This window comes from Cetorhinus maximus, chromosome 3, assembly GCF_964194155.1.
Source record: "Cetorhinus maximus chromosome 3, sCetMax3.hap1.1, whole genome shotgun sequence".
In the NCBI taxonomy this organism is placed as follows: Eukaryota; Metazoa; Chordata; class Chondrichthyes; order Lamniformes; family Cetorhinidae; genus Cetorhinus; species Cetorhinus maximus.
In genome coordinates, this window is record NC_135881.1 from 141686513 (window position 1) to 141701190 (window position 14678).

Here is a 14678-nt window from a genome sequence, read left to right on the forward strand (position 1 = left end):
ATAAGGCAGGATCTGGCCAAGGTAGACTGGGAAAAGTTACTTGTGGGGAAATCTACAGACGAACAGTGGGGGGTGTTCTAAAAGGAAATGGAGAGGGTACAGGCTCAACATGTTCCCTCTAGGGTGATAGGAAGGAGTAATAAGCCCAGAGAACCATGGATGACCAGAGATATTCAGATTATGATGAGAAGGAAAAGAGAGGCTTTTAGTAGGTACAAGGGAAGCAAATCAGCAGAGGCATTAGTGGGGTACAGAAAGTGCAGGGTGGAGCTTAAGAAAGCAATTAGGAGAGCAAAGAAGGGATATGAGAAAGCTCTGGCTGGTAAAAGTAGGGAAAATCCCAAGATATTCTCTAAGTATATCAATGGGAGGAGGATAACCAGGGAAAGAGTAAGGACCAAGGGGGCAATCTATGGGTGGAGCCAGAGGACATCGCTAGAGTGTTGAATGAATACTTCACATCCGTCTTCACCCAAGAGAATGAACATGAAGGTATTGAACTCGGGGAGAGAGACTGCGAGGTTCTTAAGCAAATTGATATAGGGAGTGACAAGGTATTGGAGGTGTTGGCAGGCTTAAAAGTGGACAAATCTCCAGGTCCAGATGATTTGTGTCCCATACTGCTGAGGGAGGCAAGGGAGGAGATCGCAGGGGCTCTGACCCAAATTTTTAATTCCTCTCTGGCCACGGGGGAGGTGCCAGAGGACTGGAGAACAGCTATTGTGGTTCCGCTATTTAAGAAGGATTGTAGAGATAAGCCAGTGAACTACAGGCCAGTGAGTCTCACGTCAGTGGTAGGGAAACTACTGGAGAAAGTTCTGAAGGAGAGTATCTATCTCCACTTAGAAAGGCAAGGTTTGATCAGGGATAGTCAGCATGGCTTTGTCAGAGGGAGGTCATGCCTAACAAATTTGATTGAATTTTTTGAGGTGACTAGGTGTGTCGATGAGGGTAGTGCAGTTGATGGATTTCAGCAAAACTTTTGACAAGGTCCCACATGGGAGACTTATAAAGAAGGCAAATGTACATGGGATACAGGGTAATTTGATAAGGTGGATTCAAAATTGGCTTGGTTGTAGGAGACAGAGGATGATGACAGAAGGATGCTTGAGTGACTGGAAGCCAGTGTCCAGTGACGTACCACAGGGATCTGTGCTGGGTTCCCTATTATTTGTCATTTATATAAATGACATAGATGACAATGTGGGGGGTAGAATTAGTAAGTTTGCGGAAGACACAAAGATTGGCCGGATGGTTAACAGTCAGGTTGAGTGTTTTGGGCTACAGGAAGATATAGACGGGATGGTCAAATGGGCAGATAAGTGGCAGATGGAATTTAACCCTGAAAAGTGTGAGGTGATACACTTTGGAAGGAGTAATTTGACAAGGAAGTATTCAATGAACGGCATGACACTAGGAAGTTCTGAGGAACAAAGGGACCTTGGCGTGTGTGTCCATAGATCTCTGAAGGCGGAGGGGCATGTTAGTGGGGTGGTGAAAAAGGCATTTGGGACACTTGCCTTTAACAATCGAGGCATAGATTACAAAAGTAGGGAGGTCATGTTGGAGTTGTATAGAACCTTAGTGAGGCCACAGCTGGAGCATTGTGTGCAGTTCTGGTTGCCACATTATAGGAAGGATGTGATTGCACTGGAGGGGGTGCAGAGGAGCTTCACCAGGGTGCTGCCTGGGATGAAACATTTAAGTTATGAAGAGAGGTTGGATAGACTTGGGTTGTTTTTGTTGGAGCAGAGAAGACTGAAGGGCGACCTGATCGAGGTGTACAAGATTATGAGGGGCATGGACAGGGTGAATAGGGAGCAGCTGTTCCCCTTAGTTGAAGGGTCAGTCACAAGAGGGCATAAGTTCAAGGTGAGGGGCAGGATGTTTAGGGGGGATGTGCGGAAAAACTTTTTCACCCAGAGGGTGGTGACGGTCTGGAATGCGCTGCCTGGGAGGGTGGTGGAGGCGGGTTGCCTCACATCCTTTAAAAAGCACCTGGATGAGCACTTGGCATGTCATAACATTCAAGGCTATGGGCCAAGTGCTGGTAAATGGGATTAGGTAGGTAGGTCAGGCGTTTCTCACGTGTTGGTTGTAGACTTGATGGGCCGGAGGTCCTCTTCTGCACTATGATCCTGTGATTCCTAACTCAATATAGCACTAGAATAATTTTAAAGCTTGATTTGTTTTTGAACACTGGAGATGCTGGAAATCTGAAATAAAAACAAGAAAATGCTGGAAATACTAAGGCCAGGCAGCACCTGTGGAAGGAGGGAAACCGAGTTAATGTTTCAGGTCAGTGACCTTCCATCAGAACTGATGAAAGATTATTGACCTGAAATGTTGGGCCAGATTTTTGTGGAGGAGGTGGGAAGGCTGAGCCAGGAAATTTGTCGACTTGACATACCTGTCTCCTTTAAAAAGGTACTAGCCCATCATGTTTTTGTTCCGGGGATGCCAGAGCGGGAAGGAGTCAGGCCTCCGTCATCTGGAAATTGACCCCAGGTGGCAATGGAGGCCAGTGAATGGTGAGGCAGGCAGGCTGGAACACCCACTTCCATTTCGTAGGACATTGACCCAGTTGTAATGATGAATATCAGGCCCTGAGCACCTCAATCTTCACCCCTCTCATTGTTTGCTGAGATCTAAGCGCATTAGCCATCTTTGGAGTTCAGCCAGGAATTCATAATGAGGCCATCTGGCAACTCTATCAACAAATGCAGGCTGAACAGATGGCCTCAGCAAGCAATGATTAAACAGGTACAGAGGGCATGTAAAGCTATGCTTGATTGGCATCTCTATTACCTTCTAATAACCTGCTGGTTCGTTGAAGAGTTTTTCACTGCAGGTGTGTAAATTTGAGGTCTGAAGTGGATAAAAGCTTCTGACATTGATAATATGAAACACTTGTCGTTATGTACAGGGAGAGATATTAGGGGTGGCTCCCTTTTTTCATGTCTCAACTGACCGAAGGCAGCGTGTTTTAAAAGTGATTTAATCTCTGAATGCTGTAACTGTCGGGAACAGACAAATGATAGGTTTCTCACAAGTTTTAAAAGACAGATAAATGTTATTGTTCAACATCTGAACGTACACAACTGCACTCACCCATATGCTCATACAGATCCACACACACTCAAGAAAAGATTGCGATTATAAAAGTAGCATGCATTTAGCTCCTATGATTTCAAGAGTTCTCTGTTACACTTTTGTTTTTCCCCCGAGGTGAAAACTTGAAACAATGCAAGCCTATAATTCTTTTTTTCTCCACTGAGGAAAAACCTCTGGTAGCTTGAAAAGGATGAATTTGCAGTTGATTTGTGTTCATAATAGCAGATTTCTCTTATTCCACTCCATTCAAGGTCAATGGTGAAGCCCTGGTACAGTTCCTCAGGTAGAGTGCTCAAGGCCAACTTGGGCCTACATGTGGCTTAAAGCTGGTGGTCTTAGGCAGGGTCTTTTCTGTTTGTTGGCATGTAAGTATCTGTCCCTATTCAAATCAAATATACTTTATTAAAACCCCTTATTAGAAAGCTGGGCCTGCATTTTTCAGTCATCGGGCGGGCTCAGTGGGAGCGGGCGAGGGTGGTAGCAGAGCCGATTGCTGCCCGGGATTGGCTCCGTGCCGTGCCGCCATTTTACTCGGGCAGGCCAATAAAAGGCCCGCCCAGCGTTAGACGCGGGCCGTAGTGCTCAGCTGTGCGGGCAGGGGGAGGAGAGAGAGTTGGGGCCAGCACGAAAGAGTGCTTCAATCTCCCTGAGGCATGGAGCTGTCTCAGGGAGATTGAAGCGGTTTTTAAATAAATAAATGGATCGAAAATGTATTTAAACATGTCCCCTCACGTGACTGGGTCACATGAAATGGGACATTTTTTTTAAAAAAAATTTTCATTTAATTAATAAAAGCTTTAGGAAACCTCGTCCCGCTTGTGGATGAGGTTTCATAAAAAATGTGAAGGCTGCTTGGCCTTTTCGCCTGCCCACCAACCTTAAGGTTGGATGGGCAATGTAAAGCTGACCTTAATTACTTCCTTAATAGGCCGTTTAAATATCGGCGGGCACGCAGCCGACTCCAGTGTGTGTCCGGCGAACGAAACATTGTGAGACAGCATGATGACGGGATGCACGCCCGATGTCATCACACGTCATTTTATGTGCTGGTGTGTCGGGCCCACCCCCGCACACCGACTGAAAAATTCAGGCCATTGTCTTCATAAGTGGTTTCTGATGGTTAGGCCATTGGAATCTGGGTATCACTCATCCACATTACCATCTTGATAAAATAGAGCTTTTCACACCCATTTTCTGGATTTCATATGTGGACTCAAAGACTCTGCAACAGTATTGTGAAACTAGTCTTTTTAATTAATTGGAGAAGTGCAGCCATTAACCACAGGAAGGGCTGTTTGCATTTGAATGCTTCTTAAAGATATGTCCAGAAAGGCCGTTAGTTCCTTTTAAAGACTTCGCCAAGACTTGTCTGGACATGGAACTGCAAGAACGCTGAGCTACTCTTCATGTGTTTTGGCAAGGAAGCAGGTTACCTGACCCCTCAACTTAGTTTTGTTAGAGGAAAGTGTTCACTTCGGGTTTATACTTCATAAGTTCATATTGTATGAGCATGACGCTGTGATTGATTGACAGCTTTATGAGAAGCTTAAAGGGCCAATATATTTCAATGGGAATGTTGAATGGCTGTGTTTTTGTTTGTTGTTGATTCAGAACTGGGGTTCCTCCGTGGTTCTTGATTCCTCTGAGAGGCCATGAACCAGGTCTACTTACAAAAGGGGCCCGACTCCACTATAATTGCAGAAGGTTTGAAATGTCCACCCCCGCGATGGACCCAGCATGGGGAGGTTGCTTAATGCAGGCTGACTACCCCGTACCCTTATCCCACACTGTCAAAAATTGCCAGAAATGGGCATGGGGGCAAGAATCTGGAACCTGCTCCCACTCCATGTCGGTCTAATTCAGTGAAAATCAGGGCCGTTAACTATGAGCCTGTTCAGTTTTGGGGAAGAGGAGCAGACTTATAGATGCAAGTATCTAAGTTTATATGTGTTGTTTCTAAAAAGATTTCGTCAATGGTTGACTAAAAATAGTAAATTATACTGTTAAAGAATTTAATGAAGTTACATTTTCCTTTCAGCAAATGTGGGTATATGATGAAGACGTGGGCATGAACCTAAGGGATATCACCTTTGTTCCAGGCTTGTACAAAATATTTGATGAGATTCTTGGTAAGTACTGTGTGTGTGTGTCCCTCATCCAGTAATTTTAAGATAACACCAGTTAATGATCAAAGTAAAACACTGGACCCTGGATTTTCCTCCCCTTACTACCTGGTTTCTCGGTTTTTAGTCTGGTAGCCCAGTTTAAGTTGCTGCAGCCTTTAAATGCTACAGCAGCTCACAAGTTCATCTCTGAAATAGTGAATTTCCAGTTGAAGATGATCCTTTTGCTGGTGGCTTGCCAAGTTCTTAGGTAGTGCAGGAAAATGTGGTGTAGTGGTCCGTTTATTTCAGTGTAATTGGGTGGAAATGGCATTCCATTATTCTAGATTTTTCATGAATGAAAAGCCTAGGCATAAACATTTTGCCTTTCTAAGTGTTAATTCTTGTTTTATCCATTGGTGCATTTTTTGAAATAATATAAAATGATTTATTATGTCTTCAGTTAATGCAGCTGATAACAAGCAGAGGGACAAGAATATGACATGTATCAAAGTTTCAATTGATGTGTAAGTATTTGAATAAGTATTACATATTCCGCAAGTATGTCCTTTTATCATGTACAGTTTACTGCATATTTCGCTGGAAGTCGAGACCTTTTGATGGGTCTATTTTTGACTGATCTGTAAGTCTTATCAATGCAATTTTACCTAATTGAGGTATATTCTAGAAAAGGAAGGGATGCAATGGAAGATGCACATGCCATTGATTTCACAGCTTAATAGTTGATCCTGATTTGAATGTGCACAAATAGGTTAGGCCATGGATTTCTTATCTCACTCACAAATGCCTGGTTGTTTTGTATGAGTGTGCGTTTGCAAACTGTGCGCATAAATTTCTTCTTTTGGCTAGCTTTCAGCTTTTTAAATTCTTAGGATTGAATAAAATTGTTCCTCATTTGAACCAATAAACAGCAGTTTAGTTTTTAACTAACCAGAGAATGGCCTTCACCAATTGAATGGCAGGTAATTCAAAATGCTGTAACCAACAGCAGACGAAATATCTGCTTCATAAACTGACTCATAGAGGTCTTTGATTACTGTGGCAACGGCAGTGAGTGGAGTAGACAATGATGGAACTTAGAAGAGCAAGAGATCATTGCTGCATAGATAACAGGAAAAACCATTGCAGTGGGTGGTAGTGAAGCAGATGAGACAGGACAGTGAACAAAAATAAGACTGGGGACAGAGGACATCACCCAGCTCTGGAAGAGGCCAGAAAGTACAAAGCAGCAGCAGAAACCAGCATATCATCATCTGTTCTAAGGTGGCCCCTCATTATCAAAGATGACTTGTTCCATTCTGGTTCATTGGGTTCTGAGATGGCTAATTCCAATACGCAATCTGTGGACTCTCGCATGCAAGGCAGGTGGTCCCTGAAGGGTTGGTAGGTGGGTTGTTTGGAGTTTTGTGCCGTCCCTCTGTGCCTTGACTTCACCTCTGCACGAAGTCTCGCAATGTGTCCGGTGCCTTCATGAATGAGCCATCTTCATTTTGGTCAGCTACAAGCCATGGTCTCCCATGAGTTGGCAGGTATGTTTGACCTCTTCAGGGATGCTTTGAGGACATCCCTGCAATATTTCCACTGTCCTCTTAGGAGACTCCTGCCATGACCGAGTTCTGACTAGGGCATTTGTTTCGGGAGTCTGGTGTCAGGCATACAAACAACATGAAACAGAATTACCTGGAAAAACTCAGCAGGTCTGGCAGCATCGGCGGAGAAGAAATCAGTTAACGTTTCAAGCCTTCATGGCCCTTCGGCAGAACTGAAGCATAGTTAGGAGAAGGGAGAAATATAAACTGGTTTAAGGTGTTGGGGGGGGCGGGGGGAGGCGGGGGGGGAAGAGAGACGTTGAGGGTGTGGTGATTGTGGAGATAAGCAGTGATAGGCAAAAGATGTCACAGACAAAAGGGTCAAAGAGGTGTTGAAGGTGGTGATATTTGTCTAAGAAAAGTGCTAATTAAGAATGGAAGACAGGATATTCAAAGTGGCTGTAGTGGGGGTGGGGTGGACAGACTAACAAGGTTTTAGTTTTAGATTTAAAAATAATGGAAATAGGTGGGGAAAGAAGAATCTATATAAATTATTGAAAAAAAAAGGGGGGGGGGTGAGAAACGGGGTGGGGATGGGGGGAGGGGGAGTTTAAAATCTAAAGTTGTTGAATTCAATATTCAGCCCGGAAGGCTGTAAAGTGCCCAGTCGGAAGATGAGGTGCTGTTCCTCCAGTTTGCGTTGGGCTTCACTGGAACAATGCAGCAAGCCAAGGACAGACATGTGGGCAAGAGAACAGGGTGGAGTGTTAAAATGGCAAGCGACAGGGAGGTTTGGGTCTTTCTTGCGGACAGACCGCAGGTGTTCCGCAAAACGGTCGCCCAGTTTGCGTTTGGTCTCTCCAATGTAGAGGAGACCGCATTGGGAGCAACGAATGCAGTAGACTAAGTTAGGGGAAATGCAAGTGAAATGCTGCTTCACTTGAAAGGAGTGTTTGGGCCCTTGGACGGTGAGGAGAGAGGAAGTGAAGGGGCAGGTGTTGCATCTTCTGCGTGGGCATGGGGAGGTGCCATAAGTGGGGGTTGAGGAGTAGGGGGTGATGGAGGAGTGGACCAGGGTGTCCCGGAGGGAACGATCCCTACGGAATGCCGTCAGGAGGGGTGAAGGGAAGATGTGTTTGGTGGTGGCATCATGCTGGAGTTGGCGGAAATGGCGGAGGATGATCCTTTGAATGCGGAGGCTGGTGGGGTGATAAGTGAGGACAAGGGGGACCCTATCATGTTTCTGGGAAGGAGGAGAAGGCGTGAGGGAGGATGCGCGGGATATGGGCCGGACACGGTTGAGGACCCTGTCAACGACCGTGGATGGAAAACCTCGGTTAAGGAAGAAGGAGGACATGTCAGAGGAGCTGTTTTTGAAGGTAGCGTCATCAGAACAGATGCGACGGAGGCGAAGGAACTGAGAGAATGGGATGGAGTCTTTACAAGAGGCAGGGTGTGAGGAGCTGTAGTCGAGGTAGCTGTGGGAGTCGATAGACTGTCCACCAATATCCATTACAAGCCTATCATCAGAAATTGAGACAGAGAGGTGAAGGAAGGGAAGAGAAGTGTCAGAGATGGACCATGTGAAAATGATGGAGGGGTGGAGATTGGAAGCAAAATTAATAAATTTTTCCAGGTCCCGACGAGAGCATGAAGCAGCACCGAAGTAATCATCGATGTACCGGAGAAAGAGTTGTGGGAGGGGGCCGGAGTAGGACTGGAACAAGGAATGTTCCACATACCCCATAAAGAGACAGGCATAGCTGGGGCCCATGCGGGTACCCATAGCCACACCTTTTATTTGGAGGAAGTGAGAGGAGTTAAAGGAGAAATTGTTCAGTGTGAGAACAAGTTCAGCCAGACGGAGGAGAGTAGTGGTGGATGGGGATTGTTGGGGCCTCTGTTCAAGGAAGAAGCTAAGGGCCCTCAAACCATCCTGGTGGGGGATGGAGGTGTAGAGGGATTGGACATCCATGGTGAAGAGGAAGCGGTTGGGGCCAGGGAACTGGAAATTGTTGATGTGACGTAAGGTGTCAGAGGAATCACAGATGTAGGTGGGAAGGGACTGGACGAGGGGAGAGAGAAGGGAGTCAAGATAACGAGAAATGAGTTCCGTGGGGCAGGAACAGGCTGACACGATCGGTCTGCCAGGACAGTTCTGTTTGTGGATTTTGGGTAGGAGGTAGAAGCGGGCCGTCCGAGGCCATTTCCGCCAACTCCAGCATGATGCCATCACCAAACACATCTTCCCTTCACCCCCCCTGACGGCATTCCGTAGGGATCGTTCCCTCCGGGACACCCTGGTCCACTCCTCCATCACCCCCTACTCCTCAACCCCCACTTATGGCACTTCCACATGCCCACGCAGAAGATGCAACACCTGCCCCTTCACTTCCTCTCTCCTCACCGTCCAAGGGCCCAAACACTCCTTTCAAGTGAAGCAGCATTTCACTTGCATTTCCCCTAACTTAGTCTACTGCATTCGTTGCTCCCAATGCGGTCTCCTCTACATTGGAGAGACCAAACGCAAACTGGGCGACCGCTTTGCGGAACACCTGCGGTCTGTCCGCAAGAAAGACCCAAACCTCCCTGTCGCATGCCATTTTAACACTCCACCCTGTTCTCTTGCCAACATGTCTGTCCTTGGCTTGCTGCATTGTTCCAGTGAAGCCCAACGCAAACTGGAGGAACAGCACCTCATCTTCCGACTGGGCACTTTACAGCCTTCCGGGCTGAATATTGAATTCAACAACTTTAGATCTTAAACTCCCCCTCCCCCCATCCCCACCCCGTTTCTCACCCCCCCCCTTTTTTTTTCAATAATTTATATAGATTCTTCTTTCCCCACCTATTTCCATTATTTTTAAATCTAAAACTAAAACCTTGTTAGTCTGTCCACCCCACCCCCACTAAAGCCACTTTGAATATCCTGTCTTCCATTCTTAATTAGCACTTTTCTTAGACAAATATCACCACCTTCAACACCTCTTTGACCCTTTTGTCTGTGACATCTTTTGCTTATCACTGCTTATCTCCACAATCACCACACCCTCAACGTCTCTCTTCCCCCCCCACCACTTTAAACCAGTTTATATTTCTCCCTTCTCCTAACTATGCTTCAGTTCTGCCGAAGGGCCATGAAGGCTCGAAACGTTATCTGATTTCTTCTCCGCCGATGCTGCTAGACCTGCTGAGTTTTTCCAGGTAATTCTGTTTTTGTTTTGGATTTCCAGCGTCCGCAGTAGCTTTTAGCTTTTTGTTTTTATACAAACAACATGTCCTGTCCAGTGAAGCTGGTTTTGAATGATCATTACCTCAATGTGGGGCAAGTTGGTTTGGGACAGGATGCTGCTGTTGGACTGCCTTTCTTGCCACCGGATTTGGAGCATCTTGCGAAGGCACTGCTGGTGGTACTTCAGTGTTTTGAGGTACCTGCTGTAGGTTGTCCAAGTCTCCAAAACATATAGGAGCACAGGAATCACTGTTGCTTGGTAAATCCTGACCTTTTTTTCGGGTTTGAGATCCTGGTCCTCAAATACTCTTTCTCTGTCGGCCGAAGGCTGAGATGACGCATTGAAGGCGGTGATGAATTATTTTTCTTTGTCTGCCTTTGTCAAGAATAGGCTCCCAAGATATGAAAAATAGTCTATATATTCCAGGATCTCGCTGTTGATCTTGGGGGGAGGTGTTTTTCTGTGGGAACTGGTTGCAAGAAGACCTTAGTTTTCTGATTATTTAGGGAAGGCCCATTTTCTTTTATGCTTTGGAGAAATTTGTAAAATTCAAGAAAAGCCCAAGAAATGGCACCAATCGTTGTACAATGGATCAAAGGGAGTGGTAATTGTAAATGATGTGTTTTTTGTTTCTGTGCTTGGCCCATTACCACTCCCTGTGGCCCAGGACCTCTAACTCTTTGGTCATTTAATCTCTCCTGTCTTCCACCCTATCACCGACCTTCCATTTTGTTCTTTGTTAGGATCTCTGTAGAGACCAATAACTTTTTTAAAAAAAGATTTGAATTTCCAGTGACCAACATAAAGCAATTGCATGCCAAAACTTCAAGTTTTAAGACATTTACTGTAACAAACTGAAAGCAACATATCGACTAAACATTACTTAGTAGGCAACTAATACTCAAAACTACAGAAAAGATAACCTTCATTAATGTTTTCACATGACTGGAAACTCCACGCTGCATACATTCAGCGCGCATTCCATGAGACTACAGTTTTTATAGGAAACAGTCCACAGTCACTCCAGCTTCCAATGGGCTCACTTTTCCCTGTTAGGGGTCACTTTTCCCTGTTTCGCTGAGTCGTAACATCGAGTGACTGTGAAAGGGGCTTTCTCAGTTTTTGGCGAATTCCTGAAATGATTACCAGCAGTAAATCACTCTCTGGTGATTTCTTCTCCTGGTTTCGCAAGGACAAATCTTCCAGAATCTTTAGCCTGCCATGGGATGCATCTCTTCAACTACAGACTGTCCTCGCATCCTATCTGGTAGCTTGCAGTTGCAGCCTTTTGTCTCTGTGAGACCTCTCTCTCCCTCTTTCTGTCCAAAAACTTGGAGACTGAAAGTCCGCCCACAGTTAGTCCAGCTGCTCCTCCCTTTGTTTTCACGAGTGAACATTTTACACCTTGCTCCCAGTAAGTCTCACAGGCTTAAAAAATAAAAACAAAAAACTGCGGATGCTGGAAATCCAAAACAAAAACAGAAATACCTGGAAAAACTCAGCAGGTCTGGCAGCATCGGCGGAGAAGAACAAAGTTGACGTTTCGAGTCCTCATGACCCTTCAACAGAACTAAGTAAAAATAGGAGAGGGGTGAAATAAACCAACTTATATTTCACCCCTCTCCTATTTTTACTTAGTTCTGTTGAAGGGTCATGAGGACTGGAAACGTCAACTTTGTTCTTCTCCGCCGATGCTGCCAGACCTGCTGAGTTTTTCCAAGTCTCACAGGCTTCTTGTTGTGCCAAAATCATTGCAGATCGCGTGACTCTCTTCGTGTCACCACTTTACTTTGAACTAGAGACAATCCAAAATAATCATCTTATAAACCTCACATTCATCTCCCCAATAAAAGATGGTAAATTATTTCTGCAGTAATAATTTTCTTCAACACTACCAAAATATAACATTGCAACCACCTTAACAACCAACTTACTACCTACAGTACATGTAGTAATATTTTCCTTGCTGTCACATTTCACCATTAAACAATCTGTTTTATAAGGCTTAACCTGTCGTACCCCAAACTCATGCGATAGTTAGGATTTAAAGTTCAGTTAAGATGAATTCTTGGAAATCCAATATTTCTCCAAACGAGTGTTCATTGTACTGCTGGTGGCTTCATTTTCTGTCATTCACCATAGCAAATCTTCTTTCTCATTCTGAGTAGGCTTTACAGCTTTTCCTTATCCTTGGTTAGAAAATTATATATCTGCTTTGGTCTGGTTCACTTTGTCAAGAACAACATTGCTGATTTCTGATAATCTGTCAGACCTTCTCGTACTGATAGGTGAGCATCTTAAACCCAAAATAAATTCTCTGTTATGCTCCCTACCTTCTCAATTCAGTAATTCCTTTTGTTTTTCTTTAAAACCAGGCACTTACACAGTCACCAGGTTGTTGACCTTTTAAAGCAGCCTTTGAACTACCTGGTTCAGGTTTTAACTCTTGATCTCTATTCACTTTCTGGGCTGTAGGTTTTTTAATGTCCAAATCTGTTAGTAAAGTCTCAGCCAGCCATACAGCTGAATTGTCCTCCCATTTAAATGCACTACTCTGTTTTATCTTGAATTAACGAGACAGTCCAAAACACAATCATCTTATAAAATCTTGCATTCATAACATCTTTTTCCACCCTTTTCCACACCCTATTTGCTTAACTTGTTTAAAACCATTACATTTCTAACTTTTCGCAGTTCTGATAAAAAGTTACTGAACTGAAACCTTAAATTCTGTTTCTCTTCTACACAGGTGATGCCTGACCTGCTGAATATTTCCAGAATTTTCTGTAATCGTTTTCTCAAAAAATTCAGGGCTGTGGGAAAGGAGACTTTCCAAGAGCTGGCAGAGGCATAGTGGACTGAATGACTTCCATCCATATTGCAACATTTTATAATTTTATGGGCATTGCATATGTTTATGTATGAGTATTTCTGCTCCTTTTGAATGCCGGTAGGGACCAATGGTGTCGGTAGCAAGGTCCTGGAATGTTTAGAAGCATTTTATATTAATGCCTATGAGTTACATAGAAAAGTTTAGTATGTTTTCATGGGCGGAATTTTCTGGTTGATGTGCGGGGGGTGGGCCCCCCATGTCAGCGTGTAAAATGATGCGTGGTGACGTCAGGCTAGCGTCCCGACGTCACCGCACGCCATTGCGATATTTCGTTGGGTGGGCGCGCAATGAAGTGCGACGCGCGCCCACCATTAATTAACGGGCTAGTTAAGGCCCTTAACTCGGCAATAGACGCCGATTTTCAGGCGCCCGTGCGATCTTCGGCTCGGCGCAACGGGCAGGCGGGTAAGCGACTTTTTAATAAAACTCATCCGTGGGCAGGGTAAGAGGGCTCAGTGAGGTTGTCAATCCGGTCTGTTAGTATTTATTGCAGAAAGTTTTTTAAACTTGCCTGTATGATCAGAACGAATTCCAGCAGCTTCCTGTGTTGAACCTTCAGCTCAGCACTCTTCGGTCAGGAATCTTTATCGGGCTTGCAGCTTTCTGGAGGCCTCCCTTTAGCCTGGGTATGTGTTCTGACATGTCCACTGGCGGCAGCTCTTCTGAGGGGGGAAGGGAGGGATAGAATAAGGAGGAGGCCAGGAGTGCACAATCAGCCTCTAGGGGGAGCCACCTTTGGGAGTACAGACACAAGGGGCGCTGGGCCAAGAGGTAGTCCAAGGTGGAGGGGGCTGCAGAAGACGCCATTATCCTTTTGCGTGGGCATACAGGCGGAAAAGCAGCTACCTCAATAGACGCAGTGCCGAAGGAGGCTCTGACTGTCAAGGGAGACAGTCAACTACATCTGTCAGATGATTGACCCTGAGATCTCTTCCAACTGTGTGGGCGGATACCCCATGCCAGCGACTCTGAAGCTCACAGTTGCCCTCAACTTCTATGCCTCTGGCTCCTTCCAGGGCTCAGTTAGTGTTCTTTGTGGTGTCTCCCAATCAGCTGTCCACACTTGTGTCAAGCAGGTCACAGACACTCTGTTCAGGCGTGCATTGACCTTCATCCACTTCCGCTGGGACCAGGCAAGCCAGGCACAGCGAGCCAAAGGCTTCGCGGCCACTGCAGGCTTCCCTCGCGTCCAGGGTGCAATAGACTGCACACATTAGGCCATCAAGGCACCAGCAGGTGAGCCTGGTGCCTTTGTCAACAGGAAGGGCTTCCACTCCATGAACGTGCAGATAGTGTGTGATCACAGGATGCTGATTCTACAAGTCTGTGCAAGGTACCCAGGCAGCTCCCGCGACACCTACATCCTCAGACACTCCCAGGTGCTGGGGCTCTTCAGTGCTCTGGCTCGGCTTGATGGATGGCTCAAGATGCGCTTCCGATGTCTGGATCGCTCAGGGGTGCACACCAGTACCCCCCGGATTGTGCCTCGGTGATGGTGGTTGCATGCTGCGCTCGACACAATCTTGCGCTGGAAAGGGGGGATGCAGTGGATGATGAAGACGTTGACGCAGTGGATGCGGCTGCACACGATGAGTCCAGCACTGATTCGGAGGATGAGGAAGCACAGGGGAATGATGAGGGGCTGAACGCTAACCTGGCACTACACCAAGGAGGCAGGGACACCCGGGAGACTTTAATCCAACGAACCTTCAGCTAGCTCCACACAAATGGATCAGGAGGACCAGCCTTGCCTGGCACTTCCATACTTGGCGCTCAGGTACTACAT

The 14678-nt window shown here is 45.8% G+C and overlaps 1 protein-coding gene across 2 annotated transcripts in view; it reads left to right on the plus strand.

The window, feature by feature from the left end:
- The window catches only part of LOC144678944 (DNA topoisomerase 2-beta-like), a 245225-nt gene that overhangs the window by 63702 nt on the left and 166845 nt on the right, over positions 1-14678 (plus strand). For both annotated transcript variants that reach the window (XM_078539057.1, XM_078539056.1), the window contains 2 exons: positions 5153-5243; positions 5680-5743. In XM_078539057.1, the coding sequence (XP_078395183.1) occupies positions 5153-5243; positions 5680-5743 (155 nt within the window). The remainder of the gene's footprint in view (positions 1-5152; positions 5244-5679; positions 5744-14678) is intronic.